We start from the raw sequence: 24,543 nt of genomic DNA, 5'->3' as shown, positions 1-24,543 counted from the left end.
TGTTGTCAGGGATCGAACCCAGGACCCTCTTGCTATGGAGGCCACTGCGCCACCCTGTCGCACAACATGCAAGTGCTGCACATTGAATAAAGTTGCAGTCTAGACCGGGATTCTCAGACGGGAGGCCACACCTGCAACCAATGAAGACTCGTGGATCCATTGTTCCACTTACGTTCCGAGGGGACACTTAAGCTTGCTACCTTAAACTGCTTGCAGATGTCTGATGCCTAAGAATTCTCTGCATGTCGGCCATTGGCTGGTTAATGCCAATAATAAAATACTTGTCCCATTATGAGTTAAACATTTTTTTTTTGCAAGGTCTGTCTTGAAACTGAGGCTCTGTGGCACAGTTTTATCGTTCAGCATATACAGTGCAATTTGATACCACCATGGCGTAATGGTTAGCACACTGGACCAGAGGTCTCCCATTCTATCTTCTGGCATGGCATTTGCAACAATTGGCAAGTTTCTTAAATCGCCCTGCCTCTGTCCACCTAGCAGTATAAACATACAGACTATACATTAAGGCACCTGAGTCAGGTATTGAACCCAGGTCCTTTATGCTGTGCTGCACGAGTGTTAACCGCTGCGCCGCCCTGCCACACCCATTAATAATGTCAATTTTGGCTCATGCCAGATGGAAGTGTTTCCATACATTTGTGTGTGGGAATCGGAAGCGTAGGCAGGCACGTGCAAGCATTCGCTCATATTGCTGGCGGCAGAGGAGAAAGAGCGAACCCATTGTGAGGAGGGCGACGTGTGTGGGTTTATTGGGAGGAGATGAGCCTTGATAAAATGGAGAGAATGCGTCATAATTGTAGGAGTAGGGTATGATGAGGTCAGGGACGTTGGGCAGGGGTTAAGGCCGAGAAGGATTCAGATACAGCGTAATATTGTAATTGATGCACTGGTGAGCTAAATTCCATTTCAAGGACGTCTAGGTTTGAATAATAATGGTGTTTCGTGACCGCTGATGGGGTGCTTGGAGCAGGGCATCTTAATGGTCCAAAGCTTCATAGTGCAGGTCATATTGATAGAAAGCAGGAGGATTCTACTCGTGTGAAGGACGGACAGTTTTACGTTATGAAGTGTTATTAGAGGGACGGGTAAAGTAAATGCCATGTAAACAGAGATAAAAGGTTGTGGATAGGTTACGGATGTGGGATTAGGAAATGAGCTTGCAGGGTAAGGATTACACCAATATTCTGTGTACTCCATATTAGAGGTTTTTGGGCTAGATGGCGTAAATATAAATGTGTCGTTTAAACCCACCACATAAATGTGAAGGAAAATATTGGTCACGAAAGCCTTACGTGTTAAACATTCTGCATACTCAGGACCATCCCCTTCTAAGGTTGAAGAAGGAGTCCAGCAACGGTCGTATTTATTGCTGAATGTCTGTGGAGGGAGTTGGACGAAATTCTCGTCGAGGCAGCTGGTGGGAAGGGCAGGCGTGTGGAACTGATGGGGAATGTCAGATTGTAGGGGTCATCAGCGTAGAAGTGCTGTTGGTCATTGTTCAAGGTGGAGCTGCTTGGTCTCAGACGGATTGCTATCGTGCGTGTCTATGTGACCATTGATTACATAATAATCGTGCACTGCAGTAGCGAGATGTTAACTACCTCGCCCGGTTTCCAGGAGGTTGCGGCTTCGATCCCGACTGACGCCCGCTGTATATTTGGAGTTTGCATGTTCTCTCTGGCTCCTACGGTTTTTCTTTTGACATTAAAAAAAAATGCATTTAGAGTGTTTGGCTGCTATAAATTCCCCCATGATAAGCCACTTCATTGGACTACCACTTGTGGCCAGGTCGCTTCTGATAAAGAGCTCTATATCTCAGTGGGCCATATACCTGGTTAAATAAAAACAGTTATAGTTTTTTACATCATTTGTGCAGTTCGAGTTGTTTTTCACCAAGCTTGTTATGGCCTTAGGTTTTGAAGTCGTACATTCCATAATTAGCCCGAAGCTGCTCTAGTGGGCACAGTGTGGTCCCAGCACTGCCCAATGCCTCTCTACTCAATTATTGATCAGTGCAGCCACCATGGGCGAGTGCTTTAAGTGGCCACCTGGCACTGGCTGTGGCACCGCGCGTGGTTATGTCGCTGGCGTGGTTGGCAGAGCTCCCCGTGCCGATTGGCGATTCCCCAGCGGCTCGCGGACGCTGCCGAGGGATGCCCAGCGACGGCGCGCGGTTCTCTCCCAAAGCACGGAGCCCATCTGCCACACACGCACTTGTGCTGCAGGTTTATACACATTCTACATTCCCTGCCCAAGTGCAGTGCTACCCCGCCGACACGCGTACTCGGAATGCGTAAACACAGAGCGGTTAATGACAGATTGGTGCCGCCTTTGTGTTGTTTTTCGTACGGAGCAGGAGCAGCGATGCGTTGGAATGTTTATACAGCGTGCCGCCCTCCTATTTTTGGGCACGAACAACTCATACATACTATGGGGACCTCATTTGCCAGTAAAAATATGATAATTGGTTCTTTACCCTTCTATCTGGCAACAAAACTGACACCTTTTTGCAAGGAGTCATGTTTGCATAGACCGCAATACCTGCAGTCATAAATACAAACAAAAGACATAACTCTGATAATGTGCACTGTCCTTGTGCACTCTACTTCAAGGACAGTGCACATTATCAGAGTTATGTCTTTTGTTTGTATTTATGACTGCAGGTATTGCGGTCTATGCAAACATGACTCCTTGCAAAAAGGTGTCAGTTTTGTTGCCAGATAGAAGGGTAAAGAACCAATTATCAACTCATACATATTTAATGTTTTAATATCTGTTTTAATATTTATTTTAATTTTATTTTATTTTCTATCTACGTGACTTTACCGAAAAAACCAAGAATATGAATATAAAAAACAGTTAAATCAACCATGGCTTACATCTACAACTTGTAAAATCAGGATAATGATCTGTGCAGCCTGTATAAATGTAGTGACATCGCGGATGTCACTGTGTAATGCCGGCCCTAGGGAGGCACGGCGTGCGGTGTAACGACATCGCGGGCACCGCGTGTATGTGGGTGCAGTACCGGCCCTAGAGGGGCTCGGTGAGCGCTGATCGATAGTGCTGGATGGCACCACGCTCTGCGTGCAGTACAGACCCCTACAGGATAGGGTGTGAGAGTGCCGGCCACGGGAATGGGGTTACTATAGACCGTGGCACTGTGGCTGACCGGTTAATTCTACACGGGCCCCAAGTGGAGCTAGGGTGGTCACGTGTCAGGGTCGAGATCCTGCTCGAGAATTCTGGAAGGTGGCCGTGGCTAAGGGCGGAGCCAGCCACGCCACGGAGGATAGAAGCCGGGTCCCCCAGAGGGACCTGCTGCTGTTGTTCATCCTGAAGAAATCTACGTCCTACGTCCTGCAGAGTCTCCAACACGTGGACCGGGACCCAAGCTGTGGTCCGGTCCATTGTAGCTCGTGATGGTGTGATTAGTGTAGTTACCCTGGTGGTCACCACCATAGGTTGTTATTCTGTAATGGGGTAGTTATCCCGTGTGTTGGTGCTAAATAAATGTGTTGCCTCCAAAGAGTACATCTGCGACTCAGTTGAACTCACTACATAAAAATACAAATTGCCCATTTTCCATCTGTCACCTTGTGCACACAATGCTCTTTAGCCAGGCACAATCGTTGGTGACTCTATTTGAAAGCGAATTTATTAACATTTTTAAAAACAGCTTAGTCATGTACCGCTGACAATGTCACCATGACACAAAGGTGACAGTTTGAGACATTTTGAATAAAACATTTCACCGTTTTAGATATCGCATCTACAGTGTCAAGAAAAAAACCATAGTATTGTTTCCAGGGTTACCCGTTCATCGCAAAAGCAGCCGCTGCTTTTGATTGATTAAAATTAAGTAGTGGAAATAATGTGCAACTGAAGGGAAGGAAGTTGGAAATTATTGCACCGTCAACACCATCACTAGCCACGTGGTAGACGTTTAAGCCTGACGCACTGTAGTTGGGAAATTGCATTTTCAGTTCAATGGGAAGAGCAAGTTTTCAGGTCGCAAAAGGCTTTTGTTTAGGCAGCTGTATAACCTCACGGCTAAGCACGTTCACACCGAGCCAAGCTGCAAAGTCGGACGGTTTTGATTCCCACAGACACTGACACATTTTTGCTGGACACAAACAGAGTTTGCCTTCAGCTCCTCCCGCACTGGGGGTTGTGATCCTCCCTAAGACACCGCCATGCACGCTTACCCACACCTAAATTGTATGAGATATGTAGCCATATATATACACATCTATAAAATGAAAAGTGTGTTGTTCGGGAAAACTGGAACTGGAAAGAGTGGGAGACCTAACAGGGATGGCTTGATGACGACATGAGAGATTGGTGCCAGAAAGACGTTAGCATATTGGCACAAGACGGAGGAAAGTGGAAACATGACGAAATGTACATTGGTCACCCACGGGGCTATCTGCCCATGGGTCGTGATGATGATGATATTTATTCATTTGGTTTTCAAGGTGCCCCTTTTTAAAAGAGACATTTATCAAATAGAAAAACTTTTTAAAGAAATTGACCAAACATCTCAAACATTCCAATGTCATGGAAATGTAGAATTGCAGGCACTACTCAGGGCCGTCATCAAGGATGAGCAACAACCACGTTCTTTCTTTGAGCAGGGAGATGTTTTTTAAATGTTTACTGCAATAAATATAACCCGTGTTGCTCTGCTGTGGTTCCTTCGCGAACGTTCGACGTTGTGGTGACAAGTCCATGCCTCTGTGCTGCCTTCCAGGTGGTGGAGCACGGCATGTTTGTGAAGCACTGCAAGGTAGAGGTTTACTTGACGGAGCTGAAGCTGTGCGAAAATGGGGACGTGGAAAACAGTTTCACACGGCATTTCAGCAAGGCCGACACGATCGGTAAGCCAGACCTTGTCCAGTCATGTTCCTGCGTGCGTTCCAATTTTAAAAGGAGACTCCTACTTTAGTTCGTTGTCCTCCCGTTACCTTCGATTAGCACGGTTGGCCACGTATGGTGTGGAAGAAGTTCAACATACACACAAAAAAACCATCCCAGCATGCATTGTCTTCTGTTGGCTTCCTCTGAGTATATAATTAGGCTAAATTTAAACAAATCAATGTACCTGTCCTCCTCAATGTACATTAGTGATTCACATTGAGTCTGTGCGAACTGGGCACCACACACATTTGTAGCAAAGCCTGGCACTGTCGGCATTGATTCATTCGGAGAGCTAAGTAATGTTGGAAGTGTATCATATTGGAAGGATTATTTTGATGTAAATTGGTGCCAATGTTATCTCACTCATTCCAGGTGGAATGATTTTTAATGTTATATCAGGTCATCTCGTTGAAGTTGTGTATCACATGCAGGTATTAGATTTAATATTCAGGTAATGTTATAAAGTCTTACCTTTACAATTCCATTACAAGAAGACTAATGAATGTGGTACAATATGCACTAATTCGAAATCTAGGGAATGGAACAAGTGAGTATATAATGTGTCCTTGGCAGTGGTGGACAATTACAGTTCTTTTTTGTTATCATCGAAAAGTCCAAATAGAAGCTTAGACCCTTGACAAACATCGCATATTTAACCTTCTCATCTTAGGCTATCTCAATACAGGAAAAAAACATTGTTACTACCCACGCAAACCTAAGTGGTTTGCTAAACATTTTCCATGTGAAGTGACGATTATCTTAACGTTACATGCACTTGAATTTGATAATATTAACTTTGTTTTTTTGGTGGATAAATAATTTCTTATCACATCCTCTGCAGCTGCGGTCCATAATACCCAAACATATGGCCTGTTGTATTTATTCTCATCGTTGGTATATCCTGCCCCCTCTTGTCCACCATCTCCCTACTGGTTTTCATTCTGGTAGGAACCTTCTGGTTACACCAGCCCACAGGGATTATTGTGTCCGTCGTGCAGGGAGAGGCTGGGTGGGGAGGGGCTGGGTGGGGAGGGGCTGGGTGGGGAGGGTGGGGCTGGGTGGGAAGGGTGGGAAGGGGCTGGGTAGGGAGGGTGGGGATGGGCTGGGTGGGGGGTGGGAGGGGTGTTGCTGGTTGCGGAGGGGCTGCTCACCCCGTGGTTCCCTTATAAAACTCAACGTTTAACCTACTCACGCCGGCTTGTGCCCGCCCTCACAGTCGGGCATATTTGCGAAATACACCACGCCGCCGTTGACCCTGGCCATTCACCGAGCAACCCAACGTTCCTACCAGCTCCCTCCGCAGGAATGTGTTTTAAACATCAGTGGGTTTCTCCAAGTTCTGATGAACAGGGGGGCAGTGCTCATCCCTTTTGACAAGCAGCATGAGGTCCACGCTGCCAAGTCCACATTCCTAGGAGGAATGCCGTTTAACAGTACCAAATAATGTCACTCATTTTATTGACCCCCCAGAGCTATGATTATGATGATATCCTGAGTCAATTCCATCAGGATTTGAACTCGATAACTTATCAACGTAAATCGAGAGTTCTACCACCCCCCTCCACCCACTCACCGAGTGCTATCCAAATATATTCTTATTGATAAGTTGAATATCTTGAGATTGAAGTTTTTCCCATGAGGGGGGTGGCATTGTGGGTGGCTCAGGAAGTCGGAAGAACTCAGCTCCTGGGTTGAAATCTCGGGCAGCAGTAATGGGTTGATGGATTTAGCCCAGTTACCGGCAACTTTACAAAAAAAAGAAAATCCTTACATTTCTTTCTGCATATCTCGACACAACTGCCGATACCATAATTGACGAATGAGCTTTGGAACAATACATCTAAATAGAAATTCCCAATAGGCCTTGAGATATGACAGTTATGGATTTGGACATGGGTTAATATCACATCAGCACGCTTCTATCGTGGTGTCTCGGCAGTTCTGGGCGTCATCAGAGGGTGCCTACAAATGTACCGTAATTTGTGTCTCAATGCGAAGCACAGAACCACTTTGGTCCAAAGCAAAGGCATGTTAAAGCACCGAAAGAGCTCACAGCTGCGTCATTCTTACATTCGCCTTTTGCCCAACAGACACGATTGAGAAGGAGATGAAGAAGCTGTTTGAAATACCCGAGGACAAGGAAACGCGGCTGTGGAACAAGTATACATCCAACACGTACGAGCCTCTCAACAAGCTGGACAGCAGCATCCAGGACGCGGGCCTGTGTCAGGGGCAGGCGAGTGTCCACCCTCCCCCTATTCTCCTCCCCCATTCCTCCCAGCGATTCCATCGTGGTCCCACAAATCCGTTCTTTTTCGCGTCCTTGTTTTTGCGTCCCGTATTATCTGTCCTATTTAGTTTCTCTCTCGTTCTTTCCATCGGTCTTAAAAGATTTATACGCGTCAGTCCGCTGCCGGATGAGGGATTGGTGAAGGGGCGGGAGTTTTGCCGCACTGCCCCCTGCGCACAAGGTGACCCAACAGCAGCATGTAACACCTGTTCCTCTGCACAGTGGTCACCCACCCAGAGTACCATCTGGTCTCAACCCTGCTCGGCTTCCGAGGGCTCACAACGTCGGTTATATTTCGTGGTGATTTGGTCATAGCCAGTTAAATATCAGCGTATGTATCATTTGCGCAGTTGGGAGCTTGTGAATATATTGAGAATGTAGGAATCGATCTCAATTGATTCGTGCAGGGCCTAGTTTTTTCTTGTGACCCATCCTTGCTGGGGGTGGGCGTAACCGCTAAGCCACACGCCTGTAAGAGTGAGTGATGCCCTCCCTGTCTCCATTAACTGCACACCGAGGAGCCGGGTTCTTCCCAGCTTCCGCGTCCTGCCACAAAAGATTACTTACTCACTGTTGTGTCGCCGAGTGAATAGGGCTTTCTTGTAAAACGTAAGTTGAGTCAGCAGCCCCCCAGCAGGGCTGGTGCTTTACAGTAATGAGTGTGATGTGTGTCCGTTGATTCACTTCAGTGACTAGTGATGAGTAAGGGAGTGGACGAAACACATTGTGAGCTGGGGCTTTTTTTCTATTTGTATACTACACCAACCAATGCATTTGTTTTAATGCTATATAACGTCCCATGACCAGCGTGGTCAAGTGGATGATCGCATGACGCTCACTGCCTGCTCGGCGCAGGACTTGGGAGGCCCTCATCCGGCTTCGGATGGGACAAACGGGCCCCAACATTTAACCATTTGCACAATTCCACATACTTCTACCGCAGCTGAGGTGGTTACTACTTAAAGAATATCCTTTGAGGTGTATTTATAACGATTACCACAGCCTCGGTTTCATCCAGAGTGCGCTCGTGTGTGAATTAATGTCCGGAAAAACGGTAGTGCAGACATTAAGCCATCGCTGCACTACAGCCAGTGCATTTTTAAATCGCCGGCTGTTTCACCGTGACGGCTTGCACAGCGGGCGATGTTGATTTTCCACTTGCCATGCATTTTTACAATTTAAGCCATTGCTAATGATGCTATTGTTACCTTGTTTTGCCCCCCCTCCCACCCACCAACCAACCCAACAGCCGTGATCTGTTTCGCTGAGCTCATTCATGCAGGCTATGCCCAGTGTAATTTGATTAGCGAAGCAGCTTCCTTGCGTACACGTTGGCCGTGTGGAGGGTGTTACCTGGTCGTGTGCATGGACTAGTGGCTGCTCGTCCAGGGGCACGCTCTCCGACTACACTGGTTATTAACGACGGGCCCTGTGTGTGCGTGTGTGCGCGTGTCTCTCCCCGAATTGGGGAGCGGTAGTGTAGCGGTTATAGCGTGCTGCATTACGAAACCGGCGACCCGAGTTCGATTCCCGTTTACGGCCAACATCGGCGACACATATTTTAACCGGTCCTGGGCCTCTCCTAGGTTCGACTCGGCCTCAATGAGTACCTGGTCTGGTGTGTCAACATCGCGACTCGGGAGACCAAGGCGGCCGGGCGGGGTGCTGGCCACCCACCCCCATTTGCGTACATTGCCGGCCTTCATAGGTGCTGCTTGCTAACAGCACTTGCCCCAACAGTCTGCTAAGGCTACACGGGGTGGAGGGGGGGGGGATCTTTGTCTTTATTTGTCTGTCCTAATTGCCATTGCAGGTGCTCATTATCGAACAAAAAAATGAAGATGGAACGTGGCCACGGCAGTTTATCTCAAACAAGTGAGTGCCGGCCCCTTGCCAGTTGCATGGCATCTATCTCGTGCGTGCGTTTGACAGTGCGCTGTTGTGGCGTTGGCTTTTGTATAAACTCCTTTGTAGGTCAGCAGTTGTGCTCATATTTATGCCAGGAATTTTTGAGATTCCAATTGTTACCACCCACAGTAGTGTATCTTTCCATGTTCACCAGTCTTCACTGTTACAATACAAAAAAGTGTTTACATGTGGCATGCACATGACCATTACGAAACAAATGATACAGAAAGTATTATTCGAAGTAGTATGGAGGAGATCTGTTATGTGTGTACATGTGTGTGGAGTGCGCAGATTCATATTAACATAGATCTTTTGTATGTGTGAGTGTGTGTGTGTATATAGATGTGTATAGATTTGTGGGGAGTGGTAGTGGAGTGGTTAGCGTGCTGCACTGCACCCGGCGAGTTTAATACCTGCTCACGGCCAACACCGGTGACACTTATCTGAACCGGTCCTGAGCCTTCCAAAGGTTGACTCAGCCTCAAATGAACACCTGATGCAGTGTGTAAACATCACCACTTGTTGAGCGTGGTGCTGGCCACACACCCCCTCTCGTGTGCCGTTCCGTCCTTCATGGACACTCGCTTATAGCACTTGCCCCAACAGTCTGTTAAGGCTATATGGAGGATCTTTGTATATAGATATATTTTGTGCGTGCGTGTGTGTCCCGTGTGACATAGCGAGTGGTCCTAATTTCTCGCAGTGCTTTGTATGTCACATGGAATTGTTTCGCCACATGCAGCGACTTGATTTAAATGAGAAGGTTGGTAAATTATCCTTATGGCGGTAACCCGGGGTACCAAATAATACAAAATGGCCGAGGCAATTAAATATTTTATTTCTGGGACACTATTTTTTCCAGGGGTGTACTTCACTCCGCGACTGTGGTATCAATCAATCTGAAATCGGTGCCACTCCGCGATGTCGAAACGCCAAACATCAGCGTAAAAAAAAATCCGTTATCGAAAAATTCTACTTTGAATAGTGCACCGTGTACAGCTCGTCGAGATGAGTCGATTACCGCATCGCCGATCATCAGCAGACTAAAAATGACTGCATCACGGACATTGTGCGAGAGCCGGGGTTCTATGGTACCCCATGAGGTTCAAATGGGAAAAGGTCGACAGACCATGATGGGTTCATGAGAACTGGATTTTGGGAGACCCTGAATTAACCAATGTGTCGACATACGGCTCAACGGGACTTAAAGAGGTACTGGTAATTGAGATGAAAGACCTGGAGATGAGGTGCGGATTAGGGGTCACGTGTACAGACGTCACGACGTCATCGTGACGCGTGACGTCTGTAAGCGTGAGATCAGTCACACGGACCCACCAGCACACGCTAACCTATTTTACGTGGCTTGTCACACAATATTATTGAAGTCCCGGTATAGGATGTGAAAATGTAGTTTACAGGTACTTGCAATTGTAGCTGGTATTTTATGTGGGTGGATGCGTTCTGGATAATACCAGCAACGTTTTATTCACGTGTAGATCTACATATCTGCCCTTATGTATAGTTTTATGCATTCTTGTTAATACATTGTGTGGATGAGTGAGTGTGTGAGTCTGCTGTGCGTGGCCTGTTTCCACGGGTTTTATTTGCATAGCACCTATAAAGATAATGGATTGCCCATTTATCTTTCTAGACTGCAGGGAATGGTGCTGTTAGTCAGCACCGATAATGCCAGCATGACGCATCGGGGTATCATTCTGGCACATTAAGGAGTGGTGTGATGGTGATACCATGCACCAGTGCTGATGTTCACACCCTGCGTACGTAGCCAAGCGTTCTAATCGGAAGTGTGGGGGAAGGACAACAAACTAAACACAAATAGCAGTTCTAAATAAATTAGTCCTTTCAGGCTGAGTGAACCAAGTGAAGGTCTGAGCAGCTGCTCACATACCAAGTGCCATTATTATTTATCATCAAGCGTCGTGGTGTAATGTGCAGTCTCCATCTCTTATCTACCTCATCTCCGTGGCCTCTGTGTATGTGCTCATAACAAGGACCATTGCGCGGAAACGTCACCTATTATGTATATAGTTTTCTTCCAAGGCCACCGTGTTTTTTCGCCAAATGTTTTGAGTCTAGTAACTAGACTCAAAACATTTGGCGAAAAAACTGTGCATATGTATTGATTTAAACTAGACTCTAGTTTAAATCAATACATATGCACAGTTCTTCTCAGCAACCCAAACGTGAACGTGATTGTCTTCATCTCGCGAGGAGCCTCTGTCCCGTGCTGAATTGCTCCGGGTGCACCAGCGTCTCAGCCAGCCCCTGCCCCGGTGACCTATTGAGCTTCTTCTGATGCATTGGGATTGTTGGTGACTAGAGATGAGTGATAGCTGTAGGACCTTTTGCCCGCTGGCATTTGGGGGGAAATAAGAAAAGAGACGCCGCCTTTTGCATGGCCGTGATCCGTAATGCGAGGAAAGTCAATCGACGCGCCGGTTTATCGTCCATAAACGATGCAGCAGCAGCAGCAGAGACCTGTTGCTTTGCTGCTTGACTCGTGTGGCGCGTGTTTCTTGAAACTTTCGTGGTTCATCTTCTCGCAGAAATGTGATTAATTTGTTATTTATTGTAATGCCTTTTTGGACTTGGCAACAACAAAAAAGTTTATGGAATTTCTTTATATTAATGTCTTAAAGTAAAACATGCGATTGTTATTAATCCGTGATTTTTAAGCATTCCTCAACCCCATTGGTTTTCGATTTAGCATCTCCACCTGCCTCTGTCTTGTTTAACCGCCTTGCTCTTGTCCCCTGATCTAATTTACCTATGCTGTCCCTCGTCGGTATACGCATGGTTGAGCCCCATTGCAGTGTTCTTGCTGCCACTGTCTGGAACGCTCTGTACCAGTGGTGGCATTCAAAATTACTTCTCCATTCCGTTTGATGGATTGCGTTCCACGCCCGTTCTTTCTGACGATTTGGTTCACGGTTCGTATTCTCACGTGGAAATATGCACGTGTGAAAGTTTTGTCCCTCAACTCATTCTTCTTATATACCCCACAACATAAACCGGACAGCATCTAGACGTATCTTTGTGTTGTTGTTGTTGTTCCTGTGTAAATGGGAATAGATTGTAAATGGTGTGGCTTTGCCCTCCAACACATCGGTGTGCTGTACTGGTCACGAATTGGCACGTTCTGTTTGTGACAAACCTTACTAATTGGCTGTGTTGGGTGGTGGTGGGTTTAACTACACATATTTACGCGATTTAACCCAAAAAACCTGAATTATGAATGATATTGGTCACAAAAGCCTACGTGTTAAACGGGAATAGGTGGTTTCGCGCACTTCTGTGAGCCGGGCGTTCTGGCCATGGCTAACATCATTGGTGAGTAATCTCTGAATCAGTCCTGGGCCCCCTTTCACCAACCTGCACTGTTCAGTCTGGTGAAGTATGGTCAAACGACCCCCATGATTGCACAGTGTGGAGAGACCTTAATCCAGCAGTGGATTGGCACAAGGCTGTAAATGATTATTGTTTATAACAGATAATTCCCTCGATTGTAACAGCGCTAATGGCTCCAGCTTAATGCCATAGAATGTGCGTTTTTAACTGTTTAATGCCGTAGGTGTATGTGGACACCTCCCTGGCGAGATGTTAACTACCTCGCCTGGTATACAGGAGGTCGTGGGTTCGATCCCAGCCCTGACGCCTGTTGTATATTTGGAGTTTGCGTGTCTCTCTCCCCGTGGTCGCAGTCGATTTTTCTTTGGCTCCTCCGGTTTTCCCCTCCACGTTTAGAATCAACATCACCAGTTTAGAGTATTTGGCTGCTATAAAAGTCCACGTGATGATGAGCCACTTCATTGAGCTGTCATTTGTGATAGCCAGGTCTCTTCTGAAAAAGAGTTACATAGCTCGGTGGACCTTACCTGGTACAATGAACAATCGTTTAAAATCGTTCGTAGTTAACCTTTACACTGCACATCCTCCCGTTTGCTTATGGTAATCCTATAAAAAACTCAGCTGGGTGCTATGGACAGTCCAAGCTTTGCCAATTGGCCAGAAAAGTTTTGATTCAAAGCTTTCGTGACTGCAGGGATTTATATTCTTGGTTCTTTCGGTAAAGTCACGTAGAAGGGAAATAATAAAATAATAAAAGTACAACATAATAATTCTCACGACGATTGCCAGAAAAGCTTCCAGCTACTGCTGTGCGCCGCTTGGTATCATCACGCGTGATATACCGTAATGGCTGACAGTCTGCTTACAGATGCCAAGCAGTGGGATTATCATTTGGCTATCTTTTCTTTTTCAATTGGTCATAAAATAACTGCAAAATGCAGTTCAAGAAGTTAGATGTCACCAGTTTTTGTTCCCTACAAGTATGAATGGTGTTTTTGTTATTCCTCCTTCCAATCAATGTTGACTCAGCTTTTCATTTTCCGTATCTTGAAATATTTTCTAGTAAAACACGTTTTTTTACATGACCTGACTTTACTTGCATTATTTGACGAAGATTCATTATTTTTTTGCCCAAGAGATAAGGCTACTTGCATGGGGATATTGACTCTATTTTTTTTATTTGGAATTACCGTTAAAGTTACAGTTTTCTGACATTTGGCCTGTGATGGGTTGCGTTTAATATTGTGGATATTTTTGCTAAGCCTCTGCTACTCGTAGGCACACTTTTTTTGGTGTGCTCAGGACAGGTACGATAATTGTAAACTCTACATTTGGTTATTCCACAAGAAATTTTCAGTGTTCCTTGATAGAGCTTTAGGAAAATGTATGTGCAATAGGATATGTTATGCTCCAGTAATACTATTTTCATTGCAATATTTTTAATTTCACTTAATGTCTAATAAATATATAAATGAATAAGATATGCTCCAGAGATTAAATGCATTTTAAAAAATTTCTGTAACGAATCTGAAGTTTTCACATTCTCAAGTCTTCATGATGCCGTGTTGACGGCAGGTAATAGATCTGTTATTTGTACTGTCTGGAACTCATTGATGCATTGGCAGGTGTTCTTCTTGTCTGTTCAAAAAGAGCATTCCAATGTCTTCGTCATCAACAATCGGGAAAATTGCCCACGTGGTGTGTTTTTGCCCATTTCATCGAAATGTTAATGTGGCCCAAATGTATAGCAACATTACTTTTGGGAAACACATTTGGTGTTTCCTCAATGCAGGTGTGCACAGTCTCTTTGACCAGGCGGGTGATTGTTCTTCAGTTGTATCAGTCTGTGAAGTAATGTTTACAGTATGCCCGTACATTGCAACTTCGGTGCCACATTTCATGATTATTGAACTTAGTAAATGCACTTTCCTTCCCTAATTGATCCGATCCACGGATTATACGTTGTGCACCTCTGCATCCATAGCACTACCGTCACACGGTAAGGGTACATGTTGTGGGTGGTCATGCTTGTGACGCTGTCATAGTAAACATAGCTACGCCTCTTTATTCGGTGTAGGATTGCCGCGATAACATTTTTCACGACATGTCTTATCGTGACGTCAGTTTCCCATACCACTGTAATTGTGTTTTACATTTTGATTGCATGGTTTTTGTCCTGTGCTGTACTTCCAGTACACATCATGATTAAATAACAGTTTTTCAACTGCATTAGCCTGCCATAAGTCTTCCAATAAATCCAACTTTACAATCTATAACATAAATGCCCAAGCTATCGGTTCCACGAGACCTAAGTAATTGAAGATATACCAAAGTTGTGATGTCCTATTACCGCCGGGCTGTCATTTACTCCAGAAATGATTACTCACAACACTCATTTACATAGAATAGATTTTATTCAGTAAATAGTTTTTTGAGTGTGTCATTCAAAAACGATCACGATATGACGACACCTTGCAAAGCCGATGGTACGATTATCGTGGATCTGATATCGTACGATATATATCATAGCATCACCATATCGCGGCAACACTGTAAGGCCTTCTCTGCTCATCGAGGCCTGGGCCCTGAGGGCAGCTCCTGTCTCTGTTCCCTTGTGCTGGTGTCGCGTTGCCTTTGGCAGAGCCAGCAGCGGCACAAGTGGCAGCTTCCCCACCTCCCCAGGCCTCTCTTCTGCTTCCTCCTCTCTTGCCATTGGCTCCAGCACCTATTCTTCTGGCTACGGCCGAACGTAAGTCTGCGCCGTTTGTTTTCATGCCCCACACCGCTGCTTTGCCCATTGGTGCATCATCGCCACACCTCCTGCTTCTTGTCAGTGCCCAGCAGAACGTGGGTTCTCTGACCTTCGAGGTGGCCGAGTGACTCGAGGGGCTAATGCTCTGCAATTCCTTTGTCTCGGTACAGACTTAGCGGTGCGTACTTCCTGGACTTGAGCCTTAACCCAGGGTAGGAACTTGTTATCAAGTGGAACAGGTTTTGATATCACCCTTTTCTCACCAATGACTCCACAGGAAAGTCCCATCACGGGCAGTTTTAAATGCGTAACTTGGTCTGTGAGCGATCAACACAGCTTCACATTTGTTGGCCTGGCTCAGTAGAATAGCACAGTGCTTGAAGTATGATGGGCTCTTGAAGTGTGTCAGGAAAAGGCTGGTAATATCAACATTTTGTAATCGTCCCCCATTATAATAATGTTTGTGATGTAGAGTGAACCTAAAACAGGTTGCAAATGCACGGATTGTGGGAAAATTCTAAGTAAAGTAAACAAAATCACATGAGCAGCCATTCCATGCTTTGATGGCGAGGCTGACATTGTGAATGGCATTTTTGTTTGTCTACCATAAGACTTAAATATTACGTGGCAGTGGATGCCTTTCTCAATCAGTGAGCCTGTAACCTCCTGTCATTTCCCTGCCACCTGGTAAAACAAGATGAATTGCGCAGCCAAGTAAACAGCTAAGTGAGTGTGTTTACAGCAGAAAATAAGTGTATCATTTTCGCATGACAGTCTGTCAAGGGAATGTAATCTGAGCTATGCGAATGTACCCAATTATGCGTGGCAGGGTGGCGCAGTAGTAACACTTGTGCCTCACATTAAGAGGGCCTGGGTTCGATTCCTGACTCTGGCACCCATCTGTGTGGAGCTTGTGTGTCTGTATGGGGTTTCTCTGGGTGCTGCGGTCTCCACTCGTAGCGAATATATCACGGACAACGTAACTGGAATTGGTCAAGCATCCCAATGACAAAAAACTTCCTGCTAATTACTCATTAGGACATCACACGGCATCATCACTCTCCCCCCCCAAATGGAAAATGCGACAGGACCCTACTGAAAAATAGTTGAGGCTTTCCTGGGTAAAAAAAAACTAAACATATGAATGGCATCTGCCAATGTAAACAATTGTGTACATGTTTTTAAAGATTGATCTTTTTTTCTGTTTTTGGTGTCAATAATCTGACTTGTCAGGAGTTAATTCTCCCTTCATTTGTTTATTTGTGGATACGTCATCTTCCCAATTCAAGACGTCATTAATGCATGGGTAGTTGTCAGCCTCAGCTGTTTCCTCTCGGCCCTGTTGTATAGTAATGTGTGTATGATGAACTTCTTTTGCACTGTACGTAGCCAACCGTGCTATTCGGAGGTTCTGATCTTGCTGTGCAGGCTCCTATATTTACAGCTTCAAAGTTAACATTAAAATACATCCTACAAGAATTGTACTTGACAAAAAGTTATTACATTGACTTGTCAACCGTTAATGTTCAAAGTGAGATCATACACGATTATCTGTCTAGAAGAGCCTCGCAGAGATTACCAAGACTTATTCAGGATGCTCCTTCATTGCCATTCTTTTGTCCAATTCTTGGTCAATGAGTGTTCTCCATGTGGGGAATACGAGTCGCCTCAGAACAACCATGCACACTGAGATAAGACTGCAACGTCTGCACATGGGCACAAATACGCCTGGCCTGCTTGACAGTCTTATGACATACGTGGCTTAGAACAACTTTACCTTCCCAAAAAATGATCAACTCTTAATTTGCAGCATTTGTACGTGGAGCGTACAAAAGGTCCCCCTTGCGGCCACTTTCTTAACACAACAAACTAGTCTCTGAGAACGTGTTAAATGAGCAGGTGTTGCACGCAGTAATCAGATGTGCCTGGTTTTCAGCTTGAGGCCTATTGAATAACCACTGGAAGTTTACCCATAGTGCCTGATCTAAGCGCTTTACTGAACTATTCAACTGAACAATTTTTTTTATTTTTGACCGGGTAAGGCCCACAGAGCTGTATAGCTCTTGTTCAGAACTGGATTATCACTTGGGAATCTATAGCAGCCAAATACTTCTAAACACACATCGATGTCTTCATCATTAGGCTGAGCACTGTGACTTGGAGGTCAATATGATTAGTTCCGTGTAACCCCATCACCCTTGTGATTCAGCAGTGCCCCGTCGGTAGTGGGATGACCCTTTGTAAAATGTCCCTTGCATTAGGGGATTGCATGTGTTTAGCATGCTCGTGACCAAGGCAGTTTCCGCAAATGTAGATTACGGTTTTTCTAGGGCATTGTCATCTAACTGTGGCCTCTTAAGGATAATTCATCGTACTATGCTTTTGTGTTAAAGTTGACATTTAAACCAATTATTTTGAAGTGGTAGGTCATTGTGAACTGGTTACCACATTCCAATTAAGAAAATCTGTAAAGAAATTGCCAAAAAAAATCGGACCCTCTTTTTGTTATTCACATACATTTTCCTCCTGATTGTATTAAGAGCAAATGTACAAAACAGTATATGTTGTGAGTTTGGCCGTGTTTCCACTCTACATATTCATAAGCTGTCAAAATGTTAATACGGTAATGCATATCAATCGGCATTCACGTGCCCAAGGGGACATTGTTTTATTGAGGTATTTCATGGATTAAATTCGAAAGTAAGACCATTTATATATACACGCAAAAAATTGTATGAATATCCACGCAAGTTGGTTTTGATGACGCTGGTTGAGACATTTATTGATAGGATGCTCGGCCTTGAGCTGAAATTGAAACTCAGCATGTACAGTGTGACTTCATTTGCATTCTATATTTTCCGAGGCCATTGGATGAATGGATGGGCCGATTGTAGCTCTCTTGTGCATACAAAGCAGCTCTGAACTCACGGGTGTCTCGATGCCGATACACCTCGTGCTGTTGAAATGCAATCAATGTTAACATTCTGCCGTCATGGCCGCCACGGTGGCAAGATTTCAACTACCTCGCTTGGTACACAGGAGGAGGTCCTGGGTTCGTTTCCGACGTCTGTATATTTGTCTTTCTCCGCGTGGTCGCGTGGATTTTTCTCTGGGTCCTCCGGGTTTTCCATCCACATTTAGACTCATTTAGAGTATTTGGCTGCGAAGAGTTTCCAGATGATAAGCCCACTGGGTTTAGCTATCATTTGTGGCTAGGTTGCTTTTGAAAAAGAGCTGTATAGCTTAGTGGGCCTTACCTGGTAAAATAAAAATAGTTCAGTATAGTTGACGAGTGGCGTGAGATGGTCTCCTAGTAGCGTGAGAATGGGATATTGGGTTAGGCTTGAATGCAAGTCATTCATGAAGGTAGTCAAGACATGTTCTGAAACGTTTTAACTTTGTGTACATTTCTTTGACTCAAAACAATAAGGGAACGGAGGTTAATTTAAACTTTGAGGTAATTTTCCCGTCTTTTCAAATGGCGCAAGGTTTGAAGAAGTGGGAGTTTTTGAGTGATGAACCAAACATTTTCATTGTACAATGTTAAATGTACATTGACATAGTCACATGACTAAGATAAGTAAGACTAGATCGAACATTAATAAAGGACACTTTTTATTTATTTTATTATCTGAATAATGGGCTACATGGATAATTCTCATTTTGGATTTGTACATTTTCTCCTCATTCCCACACCAATGTTCGTATTGGTGTGTTATTCAATACATATTGCTTCCCATGCACATTTAGAAGTAAATGATGCCTTCTCCATGTAATGGTTTAAAAAACAAAACTCTGATGAATTATTTTATTTTGCTTAAACCGCATGATTCAAAACACTTACTTCACGGGGAGCCTTGCGTGGCTGGCGAGGCGTCAAGTGCCCGGGTTGTGTGCGTTTCGTTGTGCCTCAGCTCCAGCAGCGGCTACAACAGCTACGGCTACAGCTCCTACGACTACAGGGAGCCCGGCCGCGGAACCTCACAGCCCGGACTCTGCGGACTCAGCAACTTGGGCAACACGTGCTTCATGAACTCCGCCATACAGGTGTGCACGCGCACCCTTGTGGCCTCCTATGTGCCGGCCCATCTCAACTAGTCAACCCATAACACTTGGGACTGCCACGTGACCTGCCCGGGAGCCTTTCGGTGCTTTGCGTGGCATCGCGGCGCACCTAGCCTGGCACAAGCACCATAGTCAGAATCAGAATATTTATATTGGAGGAATCCGATGAGCTATGAAGCTCTTTTACACAGGTATCCAGTAGGGGGGTGGGTCAGAACGTTACAACAACAAAAATACAAAAAACACAATCGGAGTGCATCGAAAAGGTAAGCAAATCACCTAAAAATAAATACAAATAAACCATTTAGTTTTTTATCTTGCCAGGTAAAGCCCACTGAGATATTAGCTTCTTTTGCAGAAGCGACCCAGCCACAAATGGCAGCTCAACAAAGTGCTTCATCATGTAGAAATGTATAGCAGCAAAATCATCGCCGCTTGGTGGCGAACGGCGGGAGTTGTTGTTGCCGGTGTGCACCGTGCGCGACACGACATGGCCGTGGTGAATAGATGAATACTCAGCACTCGAGTGAGAGGATGGACGACCACCGTGCTTAGGGCGAGTTCTCTATTAGAGGCTGCCGCCACTGCTGCTGCTGCTTTTGGGTTACGTTGTGGGCAACGCAGGGGGCGATGTAGCAAAATTCGTCGATGTACTGTACTAAACCCCCTGGTCTATGATCCCTGCCCTCGCCAACCCCTGCTGACCTGCAAGGTGTGGGAACGCCGCCATCCAGCAGTGAATTTGATCAAAACGGCTACACTTGTATCTAACTGTAGGCAATCAAGTGCGGTGGTTTTACCCCCCTCCGCTCCTTGCGCGATATTGTAAAAAAAATTTGCAACCGTTTGCTCCATTTACTATAATGTGACGCTTTAATAAATATTCCTATGGATCGTAAATTATGGAATCTTGCCACGCATGTATCAATGCACGCATGGTGAGCGTACGCACAGATTTTTCCTCTTCACTTCGGTCTCAAATGTCGTTGATATTCGCATCAATAGGTGCCGTTTCACTCGATAATGTATTTTTCTTTGCACTTGCGCGACTGGCATTGTTACAACGGGGAAGGTGAACGTGACATGAGGTTTGAAGGTTTTGTGTGCTGAAGGTGGCTCGTGGATGACAAGGGCTTAAAGCACGTTGGAATACTGAGCCAAGCACCACTTTTATTCTGGCTTTGCGCCACATGAACCTCTCAAGGGTGGTACTGTGTACATCGTGTGATGGTCTCAGCCCAGTTATCAACCACTCCATTACAGCCAGGCACTGGTGGAAAGTTCACCGGCCACTCATCCACACCATGGAAAGGAGGGTTGAGGTTAACTTGAGTAATTGTGATGGAGCCTTCAAACATATTGTGGAAGAAATAATAATGTTTCCTGGCTGTTCCATCGCGTGGTCTCCTATGGGAGTAGATAATGGGAAATGCTTTTCTGTCATGCCTCGTATTGAAATTACAGGGCTATAGGTGGTGGAAAAGTGCATTTGCAGGATATTTTTTTTGTTTTTATCAGACTGTGTTATTTGTGGGAATGAAAGTTTCTTTGAACGATCATGTATATATTTTTGGATCCTGTATATATTTTTGGATCATACAGTATGGACGTATGTTTAACTTCTTTCGCACCATACATAGCCAACCATGCTAATCAGAGGTGCGGGTAGTTGTAATTATTTAGTTGTAATTATTTAGTTGTAATTGACACAATGTTATTGTGTACGTATCCCATCTGCATTTTTTTTAGATTGTCACAATTATTTGAGAGGATAGACAATTTTAATTCGTTGAACACGTAGGCTTTCATGATCTCAGTTTAGGCTTTTATTCGAAAATCTTTACATTGTAAGGCCAACTGTACTGCCCCTACTGGACATCTGTGGAAAAGAGCTGTGTAGCTCATCAGATTCCTCGAGTATAAATAAATATTCAGATTCTGATATAATTGCGATGTGTACATTTATGAAATGGCCCTTCAGCATGCTTATCTTAGTAGTTGTTGTTGTCTTAGTTATATAGACACATTTAAACCACATATTCCTAGTTTGATTCCCTGCCACAGCCAACATTAATCGTGAGTGATGTCTGAAACAGTTTGCGATGACACTATTTACTCTTGGCTCTTGAGTTATTTTTGGTTGAACAAGTTTCACTTGAAATTAAAACTATCCCATGCTCTCCAGCACTGGGGATGCCTTCATCCATCAGTGCATTGATCAGGGTCAAACATTATCACTGTATATCAATGCATATATTGAGATATTTATAATTTACAGTTTCCTTGGGTGGACTTAATATTCTCAGTTATTACATGTTCATGCCTGTCAACTCCTTATCAGTGCCTTACCTTATCACAGACCAATTCAGACCTCATTGGTCACCCCGTGCCCTTATAAATCTCAACGTTCATCCTACAAAGTCCCATCACAAGGTAGAAGCACACAAATAGAAATGATTTGCCCGTATTGAAACGGTTGTACGCCGTATGGACCTGAAAACTCAATTTCCCTGTACAAAAATATGGGTAAACCGTATAGGTTGACAGGTATGCATTTTCACTGTATTTTACCTTATAATGGAGAGTTTGAGATAAGCCTGGTGAAAGTAATTTTCACCAATGCAGGTATTCAGCTTTTGTTAAGTTAGTATATAATTAATACTGTGTTCTTAAAATATATGACGAACAAGTTGATGTTGTAGCATCCATTGCAGCCATGCAATTTAATTGCTGTTTCTCTACAACCAGAACCACATTCACCATGCTGCACACATGCCATTAGTCATATGCTTGTTTATTGGGATATAATATTAGTCACAATTTATTGTAAAAATGAATTTTTTTGCAAATCATCTCTGAAAATAAGTCTACGTTTGTTAATTGGAAAATTTCTCCCTCCAATTTTTACAGTTATTTTGAAACAACATGAATCTGGGAAATGTTTGTAAGGACATTTCCATTATTTTTTTTTGTTAAAACCAAAGAATGCAAAACACTACCTTGGAAAGTTTTATTAGTGTTGGCAGTATTTTGTCATAATGTTATTCCGGCAGGCATGGTACAATATCATTATAATGTGTGAATGGTTGAAATGGTTTTTTTGCAGAAATATTTTCAAAATTGACGTGGGTGCTTAATCATCCCTGCCATAGGAACGTGGAAATTCCATGCTTTTAGTCCCCAAAACATTGTGGCCACTTTGTACAATTATAAATGTAATGGCCAATAAATGCCAAAAAATATCGCGAAAATAACTGTACTAGTTATTTTTAAATACTTTACTTTCTTGGAAAACCAACAGGGTAGCATCGTAGTAGTAGCTTTGCTTGACTCTTGATTGCAATGTTATTTATTGAAATCCCGATCAGGAGTTGCCCTGTCATCTCTTACTGGTCAAGAGCATGAGTGCCACTTGTAAGAAGTGAATGTTGTGGCTTAGCTATCCAACACACAACCGGTGTGCTGTACTAGTAACGAATTGGCCACATTCTGTTTACGTGACAAACGTTACTAATTGGCTGTGTCAGGTGATGGCGAGTTAACGACACATCGATATATTTACGCGCTATAACCCAACAAAACCCTGTATTATCAAAGTATTAATATTTCCAGAAAGCGTAAAGCCTATTCTTATCTTTTATTCATTATTTAGATGCTGAGAAAGAGGTCGCATGAATTGAATGTGCATGCGGGTGGGGAGGGGGGCGAGCGATACATTGTTATGCATCATGTGACGCGTCACCACTGCCGCCCCACAGTGCCTAAGCAACACCCCGCCGCTGACCGAGTACTTCGTCAACAACAAGTACGTGAGCGAGCTGAACAACGAGAACCCGCTGGGCATGAAGGGGGAGATCGCCAAGGCGTACGCCGACCTCACCAAGCAGATCTGGTCCGGCCGCTACAGCTACGTCACCCCGCGCGCCTTCAAGGTGAGCGTGGGCTCGCGCGCGGGGGTGACCCGGAGCGTTGCCCCTCCCCCCCCCTCTCCCACACGTTCGCAGTGTCCGTGCAACATTGCCCAGTGAAAACACTGCTCAAAGCCGCTGCTTCGGCGAGATGTTTGCCGACAAGAGTGGACATTTGTGCTGTGAACAATAGATACGTGACGGTTCGACACCCCCTTTGTCCAACAAATCCCCACGATTCAGGGTCAGCATTCCATTTGAGAATCAATAGTTTTTTTGCCCTTCTTTGTTCTTCCACCAGCAGCAGCTGTGTGTACAAAATGGGCAATTTAGCAAATATCAAGGTATTAAAAAATATGAATAGATTATTATCAGAGCATATTTTTTTGCATGTTCACCACACGTATGTGTGGTTAATGCGAACTTGATTCCTTGTAAAAGGTGTCTATTTGGTGTTTGAACATCTTAACACCTGTTTTTTTTCATATTTTTAGATGCTGGCACAAAGGTCCCATAGATATGTTGTTATGTTGAACTTCTTTCGCACCGTACGTAGCCAACCGTGCTAATCGGAGGTGCAAGAGCTGCATTTGGCCTTGCAATGCAAAGAGTTTCTAATTAAAGCCCAAATTGTCAAAATAGCCCCCTAACGCCATTGTGAGTGCACAAGTGGATCACGCGAGACCACGGTGTGTGGACATCGGGTCAGCCCCCCCCCCATTGCCGGTTGCGTGCCTCCGTTGTGGCCATTGCAGACGCAGGTGGGGAGGTTTGCGCCGCAGTTCTCCGGCTACCAGCAGCAGGACTCGCAGGAGCTGCTCGCCTTCCTGCTGGACGGCCTGCACGAGGACCTCAACCGCATCCTCAACAAGCCCTACGTGGAGCTCAAGGACGCGGAGGGGAGGCCCGACGAGGTGCCCTTACTCTTTTTCTCACCCACCGCACAACTCGAACCGTGCCGGGGTCGTGCTGTGCCTGCCCGGCGCTGGCTCGGGATGCACCAAGTTCCTTCGTCGCTGCAGAAGCCGAGCCATGGCGCCGCTAACGTCGTCAAGCGATGGACGTGTCGAGACGCGTCGTGTGGATGGCGCGGTGACGTCATGTCCCCTGGCAGTGTCCCGACTGCGTCGTTAGCTCTGCCCGTAGCGCCGCGAGGGTTGCGTTTCAATACTTGGTTCTGGCTCGGCACGGCAAATTTGTGGTGGAAAAACCAACTGTGTCTTGAGTGGCCTGCGATGGCTCGGATCAGATGTGCCTCTGGAGAAGGGGGATCCGAGCTGTATCTCCATGACCTCTGGGGATCGGGCTCG

The 24,543-nt window shown here is 45.0% G+C and overlaps 1 protein-coding gene across 3 annotated transcripts in view; it reads left to right on the top strand.

Moving 5' to 3' along the window:
* Window positions 1-24,543, top strand: part of LOC133351715 (ubiquitin carboxyl-terminal hydrolase 15-like) — a 68,172-nt gene that overhangs the window by 16,592 nt on the left and 27,037 nt on the right. For 2 of the 3 annotated variants that reach the window (XM_061567135.1, XM_061567137.1), the window contains exons 4-10: window positions 4,775-4,901; window positions 7,032-7,177; window positions 9,045-9,106; window positions 15,150-15,257; window positions 19,175-19,307; window positions 23,084-23,257; window positions 23,989-24,147. In XM_061567135.1, coding sequence (XP_061423119.1) covers window positions 4,775-4,901; window positions 7,032-7,177; window positions 9,045-9,106; window positions 15,150-15,257; window positions 19,175-19,307; window positions 23,084-23,257; window positions 23,989-24,147 — 909 coding nt within the window. The remainder of the gene's footprint in view (window positions 1-4,774; window positions 4,902-7,031; window positions 7,178-9,044; window positions 9,107-15,149; window positions 15,258-19,174; window positions 19,308-23,083; window positions 23,258-23,988; window positions 24,148-24,543) is intronic. The other variant, XM_061567136.1, reaches the window with a different exon arrangement.

Source organism: Lethenteron reissneri, chromosome 38 (genome assembly GCF_015708825.2).
Source record: "Lethenteron reissneri isolate LAM-NWPU_2019-01 chromosome 38, ASM1570882v1, whole genome shotgun sequence".
Taxonomy (NCBI): Eukaryota; Metazoa; Chordata; class Hyperoartia; order Petromyzontiformes; family Petromyzontidae; genus Lethenteron; species Lethenteron reissneri.
Note: the sequence above shows the minus strand (reverse complement) of the source record. Positions and strands in the feature narration are given on the sequence as shown.